Raw genomic sequence first — 21,490 nt, forward strand, 5'->3', positions numbered from 1 at the left:
ATGTACTTGTAGAAGGCCGACGTCATCCCGAGCTCGTTGGCCTGCAGGTCACCAGAGAAGAAGAAGAAGAAGAAGAAGAAGAAGAAGAAGAAGAAGAAGAAGAAGAAGAGCCGCCGTGAGACAGGAAGAACTCATCCTCCAACTTCCTACTGAAGACAACATGACTCTCAGTTTATTTAAAGAAACAATCCTGTTTTTTTTGTTTCCCAGCCGTCACTCCGCCGCTCGTCAACACAATTACGTGACTGGAAACTGAAGTTATACAACGACAGGAAACGAAGAATGGCTGAAATAAAAGTTTAATATAGAAATAATAGGAAAGAAAAAATAAGTCGGTGACGTCTGGAACATTCGGCTCGATGTCTGATTTCTAAAACTTTTAGACGTCTCCTGACTGAACGGCTGCTGGTCCGTTTTCTTTTTCCTTTTTTTTTCTCATTTGTTTGAGTTTCCAGTCCGAACACCTGCGAGTGATTTAAACTGGCAGCTTCACAGCAGCCTGCAGAAGGATTATTAATCCATTAACCTTCCACGCGCTGCTTCCCCCCCCCCCCGCCCTCCCCGCCCCCCCACAACCCCGGTAACCTAAAACCTTTTCACAAAACATCCCGGCACGCTTCGTTTTGTGTTCTCAACCCCTGAAGGGTTCAGATCTGAGAAGTAAAACTGGAACCTGCTAATAATTTAAAAAAAAGCTGCTGGAGTTTGGTTTTTGTTTGTTTTGCAGCCAGTTTGGCAGAAAACCAGCTCGTGTGTGAACTCTGTAAAAAACCCACAGAGGAAGAAACGCTCCCAACAAAACAACCAACGAGATGTTAGGAACAGACGAAGGATGAAGGAGGTGAAAGCACCGAGCTACCGGACCTATCCACACTTCTACAGGGAAAAACTGAACATCTGATTTTCCTTTTTAAATTTGTTTAAAAAGCTTTTTTCAGACTTCATATTCTCATTTGTACCTTAAATACAGAAGTAAACCTGAGAGATGGTTAAGTTGCAGCTCAAAAGGTCAATCATTTATATTTCCATTTCCTTAATTTACTAATAACAATAAAATCCTGTTTTTTTTTTTTCAATGTCTGTTCTGGATTTCAAATCCAAAGTGTTGAAAGTCAGATTTTAGTCACAACATGCAAATGTTTCAGAATAAAAGCCCAGTTAAGAATACAAAGGCGTCTTTTTTCCGACTAAAGGGCTTTTAATTTGTAGCGTAAATCAGGCTTCTTGTAGTGCGGTAAACTTTAACAGGGCAAACGGGAGCGGATCAAAACAACATTTATTTTCCTAGAAAAGGGGCGGAGCAACAGCAGCTGCAGAGGTTGAGAAAAAAAGACAAAGAGTTTGAAGGAGCTGCGTCCTGACCTTCCTGAGGATGTGGTAGGAGATGGAGGCGTTGGCGTCGATGATGATGGTGGCCACCTTGTCGTCGCGGATCTCCTTCAGCAAGGGGGTGGGGTCGAGGCTGTCGTCCAGCATCCGCACCGACAGCGTCTCCCGGGAGATGAGGAAGCGGCGGACGAGCTCCTCCAATCGCAGCAAGCCTTTAAGGAAGAAAAACAACAGCTGTTTACTAATGGGTCACATTTGGGTTAAAGATGTTTACAGTTTAAAAAAATCACACGTTTGGGAAGCGGCGTTAAAAGTCCGGACCGCCGCGGAGACGGAAAAAGAGACGGCAGCAGCCGTAAATGATGCTCGTATGAGGGTTCGGCTTGTTTGCTTTGTAAAATTACCGCTTTGACTCGAGAGAGAAAATTGATGGGAAGTCGGAGTCATTAGAGAGACAAACAACCGCCGCCGCTTCTGAAAAAAATTTCCTGCAGCCGGAAAAAAAAAAGAGGCAATAAAACAGGCGGAGCGGGATGAAGGTGATTACGAGTGGAAGTCCATTAATTCTTCTACCTCTGAGGACGAATTTTAGGCCGGCGAGTCGGTTCAGGAGGGAAATGGTTTTCACACGAGTCTTTCATCAGGTTCATCGAGGATTGTGATGGAAGTTTTAAGTGAGGTTTTTTTTTTTGCGTAAAAAATTGCGGGAATTAGAAAAAGTTCAGAAAGAAAGATGTGATTTTTTTTAAGCATTGTCTGATAAAGGAATAAATATTGTATTTCTAATCTTTTTTTAAATGTATTTATTTATTGATCTTCAGAAAAACAGTTCATCAGGTTCTGTCTAGTTTCTGCTGTTTGAACTCTCGTTTCCTCATCACCAAAAATCTCATTTGAACAACAGCTGGATGAAACTAACAGATAACAATCTTCACATCCTTATTTCCACTTTTTTTTTATGACATCATCTTGTTGCATCTGGAGAAAACTCAACATCTCGAATGGCTCAACCACAAAAAACAATCAAATTTTTTTTGTATGACAATTAATCATCAAATAAAATGTGATATTTATGACATCCTCCCATCAACACGCCTCCTCATGAATCTGTTGCTTGTTCTGATTCCTCCTCTCCTCTCCTCTTCTCTCCTCTCCTCTCCTCTCCTCTCCGTCTCTTCTTCCTCCTCCATCAATCTCAGGTTTTTTCCAGCTGACTGAGCCTCATCGTTTTAAGGTCTCCCGGTCTTTAGCCGCGGGGTCCCGGCCCCGTTAACGGCGCTGTTTTTAACGGGCCCGTATCGTTGCCGTCGTCCGGTTAAACCCCGGCGAAGGTCCGTGACGAATGCTTTATGGCGGCGATATACTGGAGACACGCCCGCTGCTTCGGTCGAGGACAGACGAGGAGACGAGACGCCGGCCGACCGGCTCTGAATGTTAAACTGAGATGATGCAAGCGGCAGCTTTTTTTTTCCCGGAGAGTGACTCAGGAAACGTAATGAAACTCTTCTTTCTTTGACCTACTTAATCTCCTTTAGAGGGATTTTTATATTCCTGATGAAACAAAACCTTTATCTGTCGGTGCTGAAGACTTACAGGTTGTCATGGCAACGGCATGTCTTCGATACGACGTGAACAACTTGAATGTCTTCGTTCTTTACATCCTCTAGGACGCCATATGGTCTTTTTGGTCGTCCAGGACTCCTCGACAAAAAATTCTCGAAACTGTTTGGTGTTTCAGTTTTGTCAGTTTCATCCAGTTGTTTTTATAGGAAAGGATTTTAAAGATTGTTGCCGTGGAGACGTAGCACCGTTTGTCCCGCTTGCTTTGCCCGGAAACTCAAGAAGATTTAAAACCATTTCGTCGTTATTATTTGGTTTGAATGGGCAGTTGGTGAAACCTGAAACCAAATCAGTTGTTTTTTTGTTTGTTTGTTTTTTTACCTTTTTGGAAGGTTTACGAGCTCCTTTTTGATTTTTGGTTTCGGTGTCTTACCCGAAAACTCTTTGGCATGCAGACAGGGCGGAGGAAGAACCAGGGATTGAACCGACAACCCCCGGAGTTAGTCAGAGCAGCTGAGAAACAGAAGAGGTTGTGACAGCGGGTCGAAGGCGGGACAGATCCTGAACCGGGTTTTGGGGGGGGAACAAATGTGCTCCACAACTTCCAGGAACCATCGGACAGACCACATAAACGAATGCACACTTCGCAGACGGACTCACACTCCGCCTTGGCGCAGATGAGGCTGGTGGTCGGGTAGCCGAAGGAGCGCAGGATGGAGCCGACGGCCAGGCTCAGGTCCTCGTTGCTCGGGTAGAGCGTCACCGAGGCGAAGCGGAGGTACGGCAGCTTCGGGGTTTCCTCCGGACCAATCTTCACGTGAGGGATCTGAGGGAACCAAGAAAAACAGAAGGAACAGGAAGTGAGTCTGGATCTGAGGGAACCAAGAAAAACAGAAGGAACAGGAAGTGAGTCGGATCTGAGGGAACCAAGAAAAACAGAAGGAACAGGAAGTGAGTCTGGATCTAAGGGAACCAAGAAAAACAGAAGGAACAGGAAGTGAGTCGGGATCTGAGGGAACCAAGAAAAACAGAAGGAACAGGAAATGAGTCGGGATCTGAGGGGAAAAGATGGAAAAGTAAAGAAAAGCAGCGATGGGAAAGGAAACTTAAACGTCTGTTAGTTTCAGGGACAGTGAGGGTTTTAAAGCTTCTTTTATTTGAGGCCAACAGCGTCTGTTATTTAGGCTGGAAAATGAATCGCTGAATGAGGAATCAGGTCGGAGGACGAACGGCCTTCCCGGTCCGTCGCTCGGCGGGTCGACCTCAGCCTCCCACCTGCAGACGTTTTAAACTGTAATTAGACTCAACTCGGCTTCACTTTGATCTGAGGATGGTTAGAGGCTTAACGGAGGAGGAGATTAAACACCAGTTAAAGTCCATCAGAGCTGCTGATCTGAGAGTCGACCTGTCGGCCGGCAGACAGAAACACGCGTGACACCTTTAATAAACACGTCAGCTGATTTCTCTTGAGTTTTATCCGAAGGTATCTTTTAGTTTCCCGAAGACGTCTTCGGGAAACAAAAATGTCACAACAGTCCCATGCTGCGTTCAAATGGATGTACAATGTGGGAAGGCGTGTGCAACCGTATGCTCGTCGTTAAGGAGCTTAAATTGTTAAAACACCGTTGCTAGGTAACAGCAAGGTGGCGGGCATCTAGAAGCCCCAGAGGCTAACAATTTAGCATGCTAACGAAGGGGGGAGGTGTAATGTAATGCAGGAAATGCAAAGGGGTGATGAACATTTTTCTCAGACGTAGGCTATTATCTAAGTTACGAAGACAAACTCTCCATGACTAAAATTATAATATATTAGCTGAACATCCAACCAAACATGAACGTCCATATTTGGAGGAGCTTTGGGAGGAGCCAGCGGTGGATCTGACCGATCTGATTGGAAACCTGACGATACTACGTCCCGCCCACCGATAGCTGTAACCTGACTGCACCACAGGCCTGTCAATCAAACAGACACGCCCCCAAAAACAGGTCTTCTTGAATCTTCTTTTCTAATGAATGAGGGATTATTTTCAGATGGACCTCCAGAAAACTAATAAGAAGGAGTGACTTTAGCTAACAACACCGAGATAACTGATGGACACATTTTATTCACTTTGAATTTGATGAGAGAAGTTGAATGGGAGTCTATGGAGCCGGAGGCTTTTTGGAGACGACCTCTAGTGGCACTCGCTGGTATTGCAGCTGAAGACACTTCCAAATTGGCCTCTACAATCTAGGGATGAAACATGTCATCAACACTTGGGAACAGACTTGACTCACCTCCTTTTCCCCACAGATGTGACTGATTGTGGAGCCGGAGGCGGGACTAGAGGCGGGGCCAATCACGGAGACCACACCCTTCGGCAGGATCTGGCACACTGAGAGGGAAACGGAGACAAAGAGGTTCATTTTAACATGACGCTGCAGATTTTTGTGGCGGTTTGTTGCTGATTCATTCTGCAGGAAGTATTGATTAGTTTGTTTCATGCTTGAGTTTGATTAATGTGGACATTTGCTTTATTTAGACTGGATTTCAATCGTATTTTATTTTGGTAGTTTTTCTGCTTCTTTGCTTGTTTGAACATACCAAATCGTACTGCTTCTTTTGGTGATAACACCAAGCTACATTTCTCAGCACATTTAACTCCTCATTGAACTTTATTTGAAGGCCTGTTTGTTCCCTGCTGTGCGAACATCTCCATATGTAAAGTGCAGGTTTCTCTATTTTCGCCTGCCTTGTTAAACAAAGGTTGAAGCTTTATTGCTCCGGTCTGCTTCCTTACACTGAACATTTCCTGAGGTTTTACCTTCGGAGGAAGAAGAGAGGAAGAAGGCTTACTGGTGTCGGTGGTGTCATACTGTGAGTCCTTGAGCAGCTCGTAGACGTCCACCTCCACCCTCGCCTGGGAGGAGCCCTCCATCAGGCTGTTGATGTTCTCTCTCGCCAGAGCCAGCGCCAGACGCTCGCCACGGCCGCACACGGACTGGTCGTCCAAAATGGCCGCTGAAGGGAAGGACAAAAAAGTTTCCAAATGAACTTTTTTTTTTTCCTAATGTAAATAAAAGCTTTCTTTTAATTCGGTACACATTATAAAAAAATAGGACAAAGCATTCAAAAGATAAAAGTTACAGTTAATTAGAAGGTTGGATAAAACATGAGACCGGAAAGATAAGAGGAATTCAAAATATTTAAACTTAACTAAATGGATGATAAAAAGTATGAAAGTGTGGAGGAAATAAATACAGAAAAGCAGGTCCTCGAAAGTATGGAATATAGAATTTCCTGTTGCCAGCAGGGGGCACTATGACTATTAAAGAATATTACCATGCGGTTTCTTCAGAGTGGGACTTTTATCAAACATGTAAAGTTTGACGAAGATCGGACGACGTACCTCAAAAATTACAGCAACTTTATTGTCATGACAAAACGCTCAAAATGGCCGCCACACCACGGATAAAACGTTCAACGAAAACAAATTCTTTTCACAAGTTTTCATCCCAAAGGTCTTAAGACTTGACGCACCAAATTCCAAGTTGAGTTTGTTAACGTACAACTAAATTCAAAATGGCAGACTTCCTTTTAAGTTTAGGTCATGGTGCCAAGAGACTTTTTTCTAGATCTAGATGTGATACGTGTGTCCACCAAATTTCATTCATGTCGGTGAATGCAGCCTCGAGATCTCATTTTAGGGGGGCGCTAGCGAGCCGTTTCCCGACGCTCACAAACCAAAGACCTATAAAATACTTACATTTTCACTGGGGCTGATTTTTTTTGGTGCAAAGTTTCATTTGTTTTTGTATAAGCTGCCAAAAAAAAGGTATTTTATTTGCCAGAACAATAACAAAAATTATTTGTGTTATAATAGGACCATCGCACCACTCGGTGCTCGAGCCCCTAAAAAAGAAACATTTAAAAGTAACTATAATAGTATGTATACTATAGAGAAGCTGCAGCATCACCTGCAGCCAAGTGTCAAACAGATCTGAACGGGAAGCTGCAGTGGAGTAAAAAAAAATAAACGCCTCGTCATCATTTCTATTTCCTCCCACCAGGAACGGAGAAGAGAGTCGCAGCCTGTCGGCTGTGTACAGTAACACTTGCCGTGTTTATTCTGGTTTGCATGTCTCCCCGCTGACTCGCCGCGGTTTGCTTACTCGGAGTGTGCGATTATAAAAGGAAGCGGAGGCCGAGAGCGAAAAGGCTCGAGATAGCAGATGGGAACGCCGGGAAGTGTGATCAGCTGGTTCATTATACGGAGAAGCGTATCCAGAGGCACCTCGTCGCATTTTAATTCAAGCGGGTAAATATTGTCTGCTGACGAAAATACAGAGTGAAATCAACACCGAAGGGAAAACCCCCTGAAAGAGGTTCCGGCTCGGGACTCGATTACAAACCACAAGATGGATTTTTTTTCTCGCCGTGTAAATTCCTCCTTTTCTTATTTGGGCGGACAGACCAAAGAAATCAAAGCGAGTCTGTGTGTGCTGCCATCGGGGGTTTCTTCTGGGTTTGATTTGTGTTTCTTTAATAATTAATGCTTCTCCGGGGGCAAAAGCAAGGAAGCAATTCATCGTGTCCTTCCTTGAAAAAAACCCTGTTGTGGGTTTTTCTTTTTTTTACAGTTTAGAGGAACAAAAAGTAGAAAAAAATCCAGTTGGTTCCTGTTGAGTTATCTGATGTTCTCTGAATCCTCGAACAAAGATCAAAACCATGAAGAATTTGTATCAGAAACGTCCTCCAGGAAATCATTATAATTAATTCAAGCATTTTTTCCACAATATTATATTGCCGCGATCATTTATGTAAAAAATGTGGTGTTATGTTAAGTATGTAACCATTGTTTTTATTGTCACGAACTCCAGTTCATACGAAAAAAAACATCTGAAGTCACCGTTGGTCTGACGTATATCTCAATTTCCTGTATTCAGGACCTAAAATCTGAGTCTTAATATAATGGTTTGACCCACTTTGTGACAGATTCAATGAAACAAGACACACAAAAAAAAGGGAGAATAAAAAAAAGCTAAAAATCACTCCGTGGGCTCGTTGCTGCTTCGATCCTCTGGTGGTCCGGCGTCCTTCCCGAAGCAAACAGGACGCACTCGTGTTTTATTGAGTGTGTATACACCCGACTGAGTTTCTTTTTCACTGGACATATTGATTTGATTTATTTTTTTCCAGCCTGATGACATAAAAATCTTGTTTAGGCAGTGAGCTGTGATGTGGCAGAAAATATCTCACTGAGGAAGTCAGCTGTTGTTGCAGGTAAACAAAGATGTTTGAGCCGTGGGATCTCAACGTCGGTACCGTTGCGTCTTTATGTTAAATCGAGACATCGAAATGTCTCAACGATTGTTGGACGGATGAAGATGACGTTTGGTTCAGACCTTCATGTTCCTCTTTAGGACGGATCACTTTGGTTTTATTACCAAATATCTGCAAAACAAATTGATTCCCATGAGCTGGACCTAATTAGCAAATGTTAGCATCAAGTGGCAACAAACAGTGATGTCATCCGTTGCTTGGTGAGTAGCTGTTTTTAAGTTTTGCCATTTTGGTTGTCAACATCTTGTGTTTTTTTTAGACCCAGATGCGACCATATTTGGATGAGCTGGAGAGGAGCCGAGCACACTATGCCCCTCCCACCCACTCCCGGAAACCTGACTGCACAACAGGGCTGTCAATCAAACCAGACACGCCTCCAAACATGAGCACAATTGATCTTCGTCCGCTCAATGCGTCCCTCGAGTGGTTGTGTGCAGCTGTCAGACTGATGATCCGTTCGCTTTACCTGCAGATTTTTTTCCACTCCACTCCAGTTTTGTATGTCAGGAGAGAATCTGATGCTTTTTCAATTGAACTCTATTAGAGCCAGCCCCTAGTGGTACTCAGTGGTACTGCACTTTAAGGTACTTTAGCTTCGCATTTTTATAAACAGACACAGAAAAGACCTTTCTAGAAGTACGATGACTCCACACATGTTCTTACTCAAACTCAGTACAACAAACAGTCGTCCCGGAGCACTCAGAACCAGAACCGGAACCTTGTCGGATGGCTTACAGGCTGCTCTCCGAATGCCCTCCTAGTTTTATTTACTTTTCCTACGTACGCCTCCCGTAATGTCCTCGACCTCTGACACGGAGATCGCCCGGTTCAGGAACAGTCAGAAGGAACCAAAAACATCTCAAACTGTAAAAATTATTTATATTCAGTTTGAGTTTTTCCTCCAAAATGAGACATTTGCCTTCAGAAAATAAAAACCTGACACTTTAATTTACAGAATAGCTGCTGTGAAAAATGCACTGCGAGTTCATTTTAAAGGACTCTTAGAGCGGCGAAGTAGTTCTGTTGTTCGGAGATATTCAATGATCAGCTACATAAGCTAACGATTCCTTCCGAATGACTGATAGCTCGGCCTGAAATAATTCACGGCCTTTTTTTTTTTGCAGCAGCTGAAGGACACTGATGCTGCTGAATCGTTAACATCCTTCATTGCAATATTTATGCTGCCGACTTGATTTTTGAATCTCCGCCACAGCGTCACTTTGAGATTTATTTCCATCCATTCTTTGGATTTGAAATGAGCCAGAACACAATAACGGGAACGGCCGGGCGACACAATGAAACCCAGCAGGGAGGATTAACGAGACGCTGCTGACCACTTCTGGTGTGGTGGATTAATGTTCAAAGTACGATGGTGATCAATACATTTCGAGTGTTCCTGAACGCAGCGCAACGATGCACACGGAGCAGCACGAAGCAGCGACCTTCACCAGGACCTTTTCCAAGTGTCGTCTCTTGATCAACATCAGCAGAACAACAACCAAGTAACGACGCTAACAACCAGCTAATTTCACTAAAAAACAGCTAAACTCAAGTTACCCGACAGCTAGATAATAATCTTAACAACCAGCTAACAAAAGTTAACAACCAGCTAACAATGCTAACAACCAACTAAGAAAGCTAACAACCAGCTAATTACTCTAAATCCAGCTAAACTCAAGTTAACAAACAGCTAACGACGCTAACGACCCTCAGACGCCTCAGAAGGTCCCGGGGGAACTCGGTGCTGACGGTCCGACTCAAACACATTCCTGCCGACCCGCTCACACATAGAAAATGTGCAGCAATGAAAGCAGGAAAAAAGAAGACAATTCATAGTTAACAAAGATATAAAGAACAGAAGTTAAAGCGAACGAGCAGCGAGTGTTAGCGGAACATCGTCTGCAGCGACATCGTGGTGAGCGTTCATTGGGGATTTGTTGACCCGAGAGGCGACGCGGCGACTCGGTCGGAGACCTGCAGCTCCTCGAATCACCGCCGCCGCCGCCGCCTCCGATCCCATTTGGGTCGTTTCCCAGCGTGACCATGATTCTGCTGATTGATAATCAGAGCGTGATTTGTGATTTGATTGCCGTTCCTGGGAAGTTCTGCCTGTAATTGTTTTTGTGAAGGTTTGTTTCCACGCAGAGGACACTTTGACTGACTTGTCGTTTGTGTAAATATGATTATTTCGTCTGTGCTAAGAAGGTTCAAGGTTTTTTTTGACCAAAAAAAAGGCTAAAAAGTTGCCGCAGGAGTTTATGAATAATTGCTGTGAAACATTTCTATCAATATGATCTGGGCAAAGATGGGATTTTCAAATGGCATAATGTGTGTTTTTATATTGAGCTTTGTTTAACATTAAGGGTCTAATACAGATAATCAAAAAAACTAAAGGTCAAAGACCAGAGCAGAGAAATGTCTTCAAACTACCAACACTCACCAACCAAGTGTGTGAAACATATTGAAATATAGAAACAGTATAATTAAATAAAATAAATAAACGAGAAAGAGGAAAAGTAATATAAGTACATAAATTAAAACAAACACACAAAAAGAAATAAATAAATGAAAAAAAGAGAAATATTTCAAAAAATTTGAAAAACAAATTAAATGAATAAAAATGATAAAATAAAGAATAAACAAACAACAAAAGATGGAAATATTAAGTATTTAAAACTAAAACAAACACAAAAAATAAATAATTGGAAGAGTAATAAAAAAATAGAATAACAAATTAATTAATAATTTTACAGAATAAAAAAATTAATCAATAAAAAAGAACAACAAAAAACTAAAGAGTTACAAAATAAAATTAAAAAAAAGAGAAAAAAACAAAAAAACTGCATAAACTTCTTTTGAATCTTTTTTTCGTTACGTGTCTGTTTATCAAGAACTTTCTGCAGATTTAATCCGGCAGTGAGACAGAGATCTGATCCAGCTGTTTTTATTTGTATAAATTTAAAAAAATCCAAAGCCTGTTAAAAAGCTGCTCCTCTGCACGTCGCTTTTTCTTTATACAACAGCCGGAGGAACCGACGGAAACAAACCGAAACTCTCGGCAGTGAAATATCTACAAAACTGTTCGCTCAAACTGAAAACAGCAACTTTTTACGGTGAAGCAGTTTTTACTCTTCAAGAGTTTTTACTCTTCAAGGTTTCAGTTTGTTTTTTAGCGGTTATCAATTTATTGAACCCGTCTGAAACGATTTCCGTCTCCGAACAGAAACAGATTAACGGTGTCGTCCTGCGCCGACCTTAAAAACTAAAAATGATTCCTTTTATTTTTCCGACTGCAGGAATAAAAATACGTCGGTGACATTGACGGACGACCCGACAAGGAAAAGCTTCTCTTCAATGTTACGTCTCTCATCTTGTTATTTCATTCCCTCCAAATATTATAAAATCCTCCATCTAGACATCACATCCCTTTTCATAAGCAGCAGTGTGTGTTCAGAATATTAACGCCCGACGTTCGGTTACCTCCGGGATCGAACCGGCGTCTGACCGCTGGCCTCCCATCACGACCGCAGTCTCTGAACTACAAAAACACTTTTCTCACCGTCCTTTTTTTATTTCCCAGCTGCTGAATCGTGAGCCTTGAATATTCGGTTACAGCCAAGTGCGTTGGAGTGGAACTAAATTAGATTTTACAGCACCTGAAGAGGGAAACGCAGCTTGACAGGAAACACTCGCTTCCACACGTCCAAACTTCGGGTGGAATTTTAATACAAAGTCGAGCGTTGATTTGCTCACTTAAAAATAAGAAGAGGTCGATTTTATTTGAATCTATCTGAATGAGGCTTTACATTCACCTGCCTTCCGCTGGCACGATTTCCTCCTATTTGCTTGATTTTAAAGTAGAGCCGGAAACTAAATGTTCATCAGGTGTTTTCTTTAAGATTTTACATCGGGGGCTGAGATCCACAGACGAAGCAAAAAAAATCCAACTCTGAAACAAACATAAACTACTTTCAATAAAGTGTTATCTCAAATAATTCATCTTCAGAATTGTCTCGAGTTGATTAATAAGTTCATTGTGGGTTTTGTTTTGGGTCAGATTTTTTGGGGGGAACAAAAAAAATTCAACTTCCCCACTTACAGCCGAGTGTTCCTGAGCCCATCCAGTGATTTCCACCACAGAATCAGGGCTGGGTTTTTTTTGTGTGCGTCAAACTCTGTAAATGTTCAGCAGAGACTCTTGAAACGCTTCAGAAAGTCGACGGCTATGAAGCGACGAGCCGGGCGAGGTATTCTGAGTGGCGGTCAACGTTTCGAGAGGGGCGGAGCTTCACCGTCCCAGACCGAAGAAGAAGGCGCGTCAGGTCTGGAGACACCAGGTAGGTTTTCTTTGTGTCACCGTGAATTTGTCCCCCAGAGTCAGGCTGTCAACACAGTTCCACCGGGACCTTCTAAGAACTCTGAGAGAAAAAACATTCACTGCAAAAACCACCTGAACTGTGGCGCCATGGCAACAACACGGAAAGATCACTGGAAATCTCTGCAGGAACACTTGTGTTGAAGATTTCTTTACTCCCCAAAATCTGATGTTTCTCTGCTCCAGTTTCAGGTTTCCATGGTGACATCACCAACGTTCAGGTACCAGCGATCACGTTAACTTTTTTATTTCTTTCCGTTTGTTCGGTCGGTGCGACTCGAGTCTGAATTCCTTCTTTTTTTCTCCATCATATCATTTCTGAAGGTCGAACTTCTGTTATTTTCCACCGGAGCTCCACTTTATTAGACATGAAAAGAAACGACACCGTGTGCATGTGTGCAGCAGTCGGCTGTTATTAATGGAGGAGCAGAAAAGGTTGAGCCATTACACAATCGCCAGGTGACCTGGTTGCCATGGCAGCCTGCTTGTAAGTGCCCGCCGGTTTTTAACCGAAGTCCCGCGAGATAAAAGCAGCAGGGACTTGAACTGAGGGGCCATCAGGGCTGATAGATGAACACGAGGAAAATAACACGTTATCAGCAGTGGAGGGAGGGAGGGGGGGATTTGGAGGAAGTTAACGACAATTGAGCGAATCACGGAGGGTTGTCATGGAGACGCTCCCTGATCCAGTTGAGTTTATTTGCTCTTACAAATGATCCGACCCGGGACGGAAGCAAAACAAGCAGCAAAGAGGAGACGGAAACATGGAGGAACGAGCGGCGGAGACGAAGGTGAACCTCGAGGGGCTCGTAACAACACAAACAAAGCAAAACAGATAGTGAGAAAAAAATCTAAATGGCAAAGAGAGACAGCAGTGGGTGGTGAGAGCAGAAACAAAGACAGGAGGCAGATACAGCGAAAGCAAGGAATGATGAGAGCGTTTAAAAATAGAGGATGTGTTTGTTAACACGTTAAAAAAAACTCATTCGATATTAGGACTCAAACACACATATGTTTTGGGGCGGGTTTTTTTTATTGACAGGCCAGTAATGAAGTCAGGTTGCAGGTATAAGTGGGCGGGGCATAGAAACCAAGATGTTGACGACCGAAAGGTGTTTCATGCTTTTAGGAACAAACAACAGAAACTTTGCATACAAACAAAAAGTTCTGTGTGGAATGAAATCTGCAGGTAAACTTAGCAGATCATCAGTCTGATACGGCTGCACACGACCATCACACATCATGTACACATCAGTACAGACGGGCTTCCTCACCGGTTCCATAAAAAAAAAAAAAAATCATCCTTAGTCTCAAAGACGAAGATGCTTTTCATCAGGTTCGTCCAAGGTCACAGTTTTTAAAAGTTAGATGGCATTTGTTGAGTTCACGGCTGTGTTTCCTGAATAATATTTTGGAGTCACCATCAGAGATCACGGCTGACGGTCAGTTGGTTTGGAAGCCAAACACGAGCTCAGATCAAAGCTGATCCAGAATCACTGTGACCTCCAAGTCTTCCTTCGTGTCATTTTTAAGTTGTCGCGTAAATAAAATAAAACAAACACCAAAAAGGAATCACTTGAAATGAACCCTTTCTGAATGAACTCGTTTAAGAAGAAAAATGTTAAATGACCATGAGAACACAAACAGAACGCCAAACTTGACCTAATAACTCTGAAAGTTTGAGGCGTCGGTACGACTTGGTAGCTCACGTGGCCGGCGGTACTCACCCATCCGGACGGCGGCGAGGCTGTTGGCCTGGTTGAAGAAGAGCGGCGCCACGGTCAGCAGCAGGACGACGACGTTAATCGACAGCAGCAGTGCTGGCAGAGCCGGCATCTTCCACTGCTCCTCATGGAGAATGGTCTGCTGGCTGCCTGTACCGCCACCTGCAGGACGGGAGGAGGAGCGATCACCACGGAGGCAGCCAATCACATCACGGTTGGAGTCTTTATTTCAACCACATTCAGACACATCACGGTGTTATTTTATTTATTTTACTGCCACGTTATCAGCTGTGAGGAGTTTGAGATGAAAATCTCTGTTATCTGATGAATTTGATTTGTTAGCAGAGACTGAAGATCCGTGCTGTCAAAATAAAACACGCAACAGAGTTAAAAACTTCATCTGAACAAACAGAGACGATGAAGCTGAAACATGAAGCCTCACAAAAACCTGATTTTCTTGACTTGTACATAATATTTCTTACTAAAACACAATACAAACTTTTGCTGTGATTCACCACGTTTCTGTCTTTAATTATTGTTCACGTCTGTCTCTCCCATGTTTGCCATTTTGTGCGTAAATAGGAAAAACGTCATCCCAAGGTTTTGCACCAATATAAAAATGAATACATTAAAACTAACAGTAAGATAAAAGAAACCTTTAGAATCTGCATCAGAGTCCGTGTGTTTTACAAGAAACTGGTTTTACTTCTCTTTGATTGTTAAATCGAAACCTTTTCCATCATACAGAAAAAAAAATCCCCAAACATGAATAAAACAAAATAGTTCTTCATTCTTCTGTCAGGATCAAGAGAGAGAACTATTTGTATTCCTCAACAAAACAAATAGCCTTTTCAGCATTTAAAACTGAGATCCTTCGCATATCGGCTCAGTTTTAGAATGATTATTTTCTTCTGCATAAGAAGCTGATTAAAAAGGAACCTTTCATAAAACAGGGAGCCGGTCGGGTGTCAGTGAAACCAAAATTACAACTTTTATTTGCCAGTTTATGATCACAGAGTGGCAGTTTGATGGTTGATGTCTCGGTGAAGCATTAAAAATACGTTAAAACACATTAAGACAGGTTAAAACTCAGGAGGAACAAAGTTTAACCAGCAGAGGAAAAAGAGATTCAGCTGCTTTCTTTGATTTAAGGAAACAACCTTTATTTAAATAACTGTGGACAGTCTGAGATGAAGACAGGAGGACAGAAAACACTGGAAAGGAACGAGTGCCACTAGAGGTCGTCTCCAAAAAGCCTCCGGCTCCATAGACTCCCATTCAACTTCTCTCATCAAATCCAAAGTGAATAAAATGTGTCCATCAGTTCTCTCGGTGTTGTTAGCTAAAGTCACTCCTTCTTATTAGTTTTCTGGAGGTCCATCTGAAAATAATCCCTCATTCATTAGAAAAGAAGATTCAAGAAGACCTGTTTTTGGGGGCGTGTCTGTTTGATTGACAGGTCTGCGGTGCAGTCAGGTTACAGCTATCGGTGGGCGGGACGTAGTATCGTCAGGTTTCCGATCAGATCGGTCAGATCCACCTCTGGCTGTAGCGTAAAACAACTGTTTTAGTTACTGTGACTGTCAGACTGGAAAAATTAGCCAAAACCTCGAAGTTCGAGTTCCTTCTTGAAAAAAAGCTTGAAAAAGGGTTCACTTGCACTCAAACTATAATCCGGTGTTTGAGAAGCCGAGAGCGACACGAACAACAACAATCACCGACTGAGTGAATAAAACTAACTGAGAGAAGGAAAGCTTAAAAGAGCATCAAGGAAAAACAAAACCATCGCGACTCGTAGAAGAAAGCAGAGTTAACGAAAGCAGCGATCCGAGTGACAGAAAATTGGGCAGAAAAAGACGTGATGGTGAGTCGAGACGGGAAATGAGAAACGGCTGCGAGCAGAAACAAACAAATGATGATGATAATTAATGAGAGTCTTTTCCTGCAGGAGGTGCTGTCATGTCATGTCAAGCGAAGCAAGCGGAGCCGGCACAAACCGCCACCGCAGTTCACTGCAGCAGATCCGAGGCTAATCACACCGCAGCTCTATTAGCTGCTCTCAATCCCATCTCACTTTATTTTTTTTATTTTTTTTACATCGGAGGCATTTAGCTGACACACATCCACCGCGACTTACAAGCGAGTACAGCTTTTAAAGTGCCACCTCGTCAGCTTTACGAGTGACGGCTGGCGAAGGAGTCGGAGCCGACGAACACTCACACGACAGGATATTTGTGGATGATGATGATTTCATGCCGCGGTAAAAAAAAACAAAAGCACGGAGAATCACAGCTTTACTTGGAGTTTTTTTTTGCCAGACCCGGATTTCGTTATAAAATATAAAATAACTAAATACAAAAAACAAGGACTTCTGTGCAACAATAGAATTTACTGCATATTAACGATCAACATAGTAAAACCTTAGCTGCCCGTGGAGAGCGTACCAAAGTACGGCCTGACCCCTCCGTGACCTCTCCGTGACCTCTCCGTGACCTGTCCGTGACCCCTCCTGTTCTAGCCAAATTTTTACTTTAACAACTTCTGTGAATTTTTCAGCATCAGTTCCAGAAACTCCTCAGTGATTTTGGCCTCAAACATTTTGTTCAGGGAAGCACCTGCGTCACCTCGAAGCTCGTACATTACTGAGCCACCGATGACGCCAGTATGTAATACAAAAAAAGAAAAGATAATTCACCTGTCTATGGGGAATTTAAATGATTCTCTGTCTTAGTATCTAATATATATATATATTCATATATATATAAATATACAACAATCCTCAGTGGAACATGGACAGACTCAGATATTCATACATCAGATTTGCCCTTTTAAAATTATTGGCAGTCTCTCCAGGAGTTTTTATTTTTTTATTGATTTAATCAAAAATGTTTGACTTTGCAAATTTTTTTCACAGAAACTGATGTAATTTGTTACGTTTTTTTAGTGAGTTTTTTTTTTGCAATAAAAATGCAGAAAGTAGAAAAGATTTCAAGTCAAGGAAAAAATGTTCAACTTTTTATCTGAGTAATATGTGATCACTTCCTTTGACAATAATGTATTATTTAAATTTATGTTTTGAACTTAGAAGAACAATTAGTTGGAAACCATTTAAAAGTCAGACAATAATGGTATTTTTGAGCCAACTCACCAAGCTAACGTTAGCTTAGCAAATTACCTGCACTGATAAAAACCTGCGAGATTATTTCAGCTGGCAAACCACCAGGCAGAAACAAGACACTCATTTAGTCTCCTTTATTTTTAAATCAAGGATCCAAATGCCTCAAAAATGACAAAAACAAAACGACACACTCATTTCCAAATTAAATATGTGAAGAATTAAAATGGACGGAAGCAGCAGTGAACCTCTGCAGGAAGGTCATAATGTTGTTGGATTTATTAAATCTCAGACATTAACCTGGAGATGTGATGATTCAACCACCGTAACCTGACTTCAAAACACAAGCGACACACACTTTCAGTCCACAGAAACCCCCGAAGAAGAAGAAGAAGAAGAAGAAGAAGAAGAAGAAGAAGAAGAAGAAGAAGAAGAAGAAGAAGAAGAAGAGCTGTGGAGGTTCAGCTCAGTACGGGACAAAGAAAACGTGTCTTTGGAAACTTAAACCAAACCGACGCTGCTTCCATCAACACGAGCAAAATTTCAAAGCTTCGAAAACTTGGAACTCCTCCGTCCGTCTTCCTGCTTCACCATCACAGCGGTGCCTTGAAGTTCACATCGTAAGTTTAACTCACTGTTCGCTCACCCCACGTAGGCGGCAAAGTAGAAATACAACCGCCGGCTGTGCAAACGTGTCGGAGGTGGTGGGGGCCGATGGCGGTCGCACAGAACGCAGGTCATTAATTAACATTTTACAGATGTGATTACTCGGATCTGCAAACTTCCTAAATATGTAAAAAATGAACATTTCATTTTTCACACTTATCCGTTTGACGTTTTTCTTCTGCTTGTCGTTGCAAATTAGTTTAAAGGTAATTTTTGGGGCCGTGAGCCCCTTGATGTGATGGATGACATCTCCACCTTTTTTACAGATGCAATAAAAGAGATGGAAATAAAAAAAAAATAAAAAGGGCTCCCCACCCGACAAAAGAGGAGCGCTCGGAATAAAGCACTTTGTCTGGCGGGTAATGGCCCTTAATGCTCACCTAAATATGGGATATTAGCTTTCTCTCCCCCGGGGGGATAAGGAGATTTTGTTTTGCAGCGGCGGCATCGTGAAACGCAGAGTGTTGCTGACTCAAACCACCATAATGACATGCTAATCCTCTCATTTAGCCGCTGACACGGGACACATTTCTCCCTCCTAAAAACAGCAGGGGGGCAGGAGGGGGAGGGGGGTTCGAAAGTGAAATTATTTTGAAATAAATGTAGTGCTCTGCAGCAGAGGTGGGAAACGACACGAGTGATCTCATGTTTTATTCAATGTTTGTAATTAAACTTTGATCAACTACATTTTCTAACAAGGTCAGCGTGTCAATATTTATGTTTGTAAAACTTCCCTAAGAGGTTTATAAAAGAATGTAGAAGAAAATATTAAATATTAATCACTGAAGGAACTCATATTTCCACCAAAGCAGCAGATTTTCTACATTTATCAAGACTAAAAGTTTTAAAGTTATTGTACTGGAAGGCCAGAGGCAACCATGAGCTTCAATTTATTTTACTGAACTGTTTTACTTTTTTATTTTATTTTTAAGAAACTTTCTCAAAATGTCTTCTTGGAAGGAGTTATTAAATCATTTAAAATTATTTCTGGATTCACAACAAAAGCTTTTCAAGTTCTGTGTCGACACGAAACTTCAAAATTTTTATCGACATAAAATGTAAGATTTCTCTGAGTGTTTAAAGTCCTCGTGTTTCTGCTGGTTCATTTATACGTCAAAAAAGGCTGTCGAAGAAACAAAGACCAGTGGACCAAAAAAAAGCTTGCAAAACATGTCGGAAGCCAGATCTCTCCGCTAATACGATTTACAAAGAAACAAAAGAAACAAGAGCAAAGAACAACGATTGTGTGGTGGCCACTTGGTCTGGAATACCAGCAAGGAAGTTATTTCAGCCATTACTGTTATGTGAGAAGGAATTGTTCATTCATTTCCCAAAAACAAAATCTAAACTAGAATTACAAACATGAAATAACTGTTAGCATAATAATTTTGAGAAAAGCTGCTGTAAAATCGAACTCTTGATTAAAAAAAAGCTCACAAAATCCACAAAAGTGTTATAAAAAGTAAAATTCTTCAATTTGCAATTTTTATTTCATTTTTTTATTGCAATTTAACTGCAAAAAATTCACTTAAAACTCCGCAAACTACATCGAGAGAAATCTGCTGCAAAATCAAACATTTCTGACCGTATCAATCACAAAAAAGTAGCTGTAACCTGACTGCACCACAGACCTGTCAATCAAACAGACACGCCCCCAAAAACAGGTCTTCTTGAATCTTCTTTTCTAATGAATGAGGGATTATTTTCAGATGGACCTCCAGAAAACTAATAAGAAGGAGTGACTTTAGCTAACAACACCGAGATAACTGATGGACACATTTTATTCACTTTGGATTTGATGAGAGAAGTTGAATGGGAGTCTATGGAGCCGGAGGCTTTTTGGAGCCGACCTCTAGTGGCACTCGCTGGTATTGCAGCTGAAGACACTTCTGGATCAGAACCATTTTACAGACCTGAAGCTACGAACTCTTTTATATCCAGTTTGTGTGTTCACATCAGGAAGAGGAGCCACATCTGATATTTTACAAGAAAAAATTCTCAGGTGTTTTTGTCCAGAATTCCCTGCATTATGTCTGTCGTACACCAGGTGTGTCTTTATCACCTGGTGATCCCAACAGTGCAGCACGGCGGCGGTAGCATCATGATACATTGGAGCGTGCCAGCAGGAAGACTTCCAAAATATATTTTAGTGATGCTTAAAAAAAAATGGACTTTCAGTTCAGCTCCTCCAGCATGCAGCAACAAAAAAGAAGAAAAAAAACATAACATAGTCATTGGTTAAATCTCAGTTGTAAAAAAAGTGCACAGTGAGCTTCCCTGCTGTCGCTGCAGCATGTCAGCACGGACGTGAACTGTCACAAAAAAAAAAAGAAATCCACTCTGGTGTCACCGGGAGCAGCGAATTTATTCAACCTGCAGGATTAATTAAATCTGATCGTCCCTGGACTGTGAGGCCGCCGTCTAATTAGTCATTTTAACTTTATATTTGCATTAAATTACCTGAGCATACGTTCAACATGTTTCACAGTTCATTCGCGCTTATGAATAAAACAGGACTAAAGACGGGCCGACGGCGAGGTCGGATCCTCGGAGTCATGATTAATGGAGTTTTTACAGTGAAGAAACACATGAATTTATGAGGGAATACTGAAAGAAAGAAAGGCAGAAAGGACGAGTCAATGTGAGCTGATGGGAAAAAAAAGAATCATGAGTTCGGTCTCCCACCATGCCCTCGTTATTTATATGTTCTCTGAGAGGAAAAAAAATACAAGATTATCCCGAAGCTCATCGCTCAGCGGCAAAAAGAAAAAGAGGAATCTGTCTCGGTGGCACCTTCGCCGAGAGACTTATCGACGACCTGAAGAGCTCGACGGCACATTATTCATCAGATAATTCAGAAACGGTGGTGGGAGGTATCGAGCGAGGAGACGATGGAAAAACAACGAGCGAGGAACGAGACGAAACGCGTTCAGGAATTTAAACGGAGAGTTTACAGCTCGTCAACAGCTGGTTTTTGCTTCAGAGCGACGCTTCTGTTGTTTCATCAGCTTTATGAGTACCAACACATTCAGACTGTTTCTAAAAGAGTTCGTAGCTTCAGGTCTGTAAAATGGTTCTGATCCAGAAGTGTCTTCAGCTGCAATACCAGCGAGTGCCACTAGAGGTCGGCTCCAAAAAGCCTCCGGCTCCATAGACTCCCATTCAACTTCTCTCATCAAATCCAAAGTGAATAAAATGTGTCCATCAGTTATCTCGGTGTTGTTTTTTAATTTTTTTTGCTGCTAATCAAACTCCGTTCATGAAGGGTTTTTCACAATAAAAGCCTCCCAAGTGGCTGAAGGGGCCTCACAGCAGGTGGGGGGCTTTTAACATGCGTTCCAAATGAAACAGCACAAAGGAAGCACTGGTCAGTGTTAAAAACATAATGAGGAGAAGAA

At 42.0% G+C, this 21,490-nt stretch overlaps 1 protein-coding gene across 3 annotated transcripts in view; it reads right to left on the reverse strand.

Annotated features, from left to right (window-relative positions):
* The window catches only part of LOC138636668 (glutamate receptor ionotropic, kainate 5-like), a 102,939-nt gene that overhangs the window by 30,463 nt on the left and 50,986 nt on the right, over positions 1-21,490 (reverse strand). For all 3 annotated transcript variants that reach the window (XM_069724798.1, XM_069724796.1, XM_069724797.1), the window contains exons 2-7: positions 14,315-14,473; positions 5,726-5,890; positions 5,167-5,264; positions 3,550-3,715; positions 1,363-1,541; positions 1-41 (exon numbers count right to left, since the gene is read on the reverse strand). The exon at positions 1-41 is cut by the window's left edge and continues 13 nt beyond it. In XM_069724798.1, coding sequence (XP_069580899.1) covers positions 1-41; positions 1,363-1,541; positions 3,550-3,715; positions 5,167-5,264; positions 5,726-5,890; positions 14,315-14,423 — 758 coding nt within the window. In that variant the 5' untranslated portion in view covers positions 14,424-14,473. The remainder of the gene's footprint in view (positions 42-1,362; positions 1,542-3,549; positions 3,716-5,166; positions 5,265-5,725; positions 5,891-14,314; positions 14,474-21,490) is intronic.

The sequence above is a fragment of the Brachyistius frenatus genome, unplaced genomic scaffold (assembly GCF_029030835.1).
Source record: "Brachyistius frenatus isolate BFR_SWC_R1_liver_20210118 unplaced genomic scaffold, ASM2903083v1 Contig_395, whole genome shotgun sequence".
NCBI classification, from domain to species: Eukaryota; Metazoa; Chordata; class Actinopteri; family Embiotocidae; genus Brachyistius; species Brachyistius frenatus.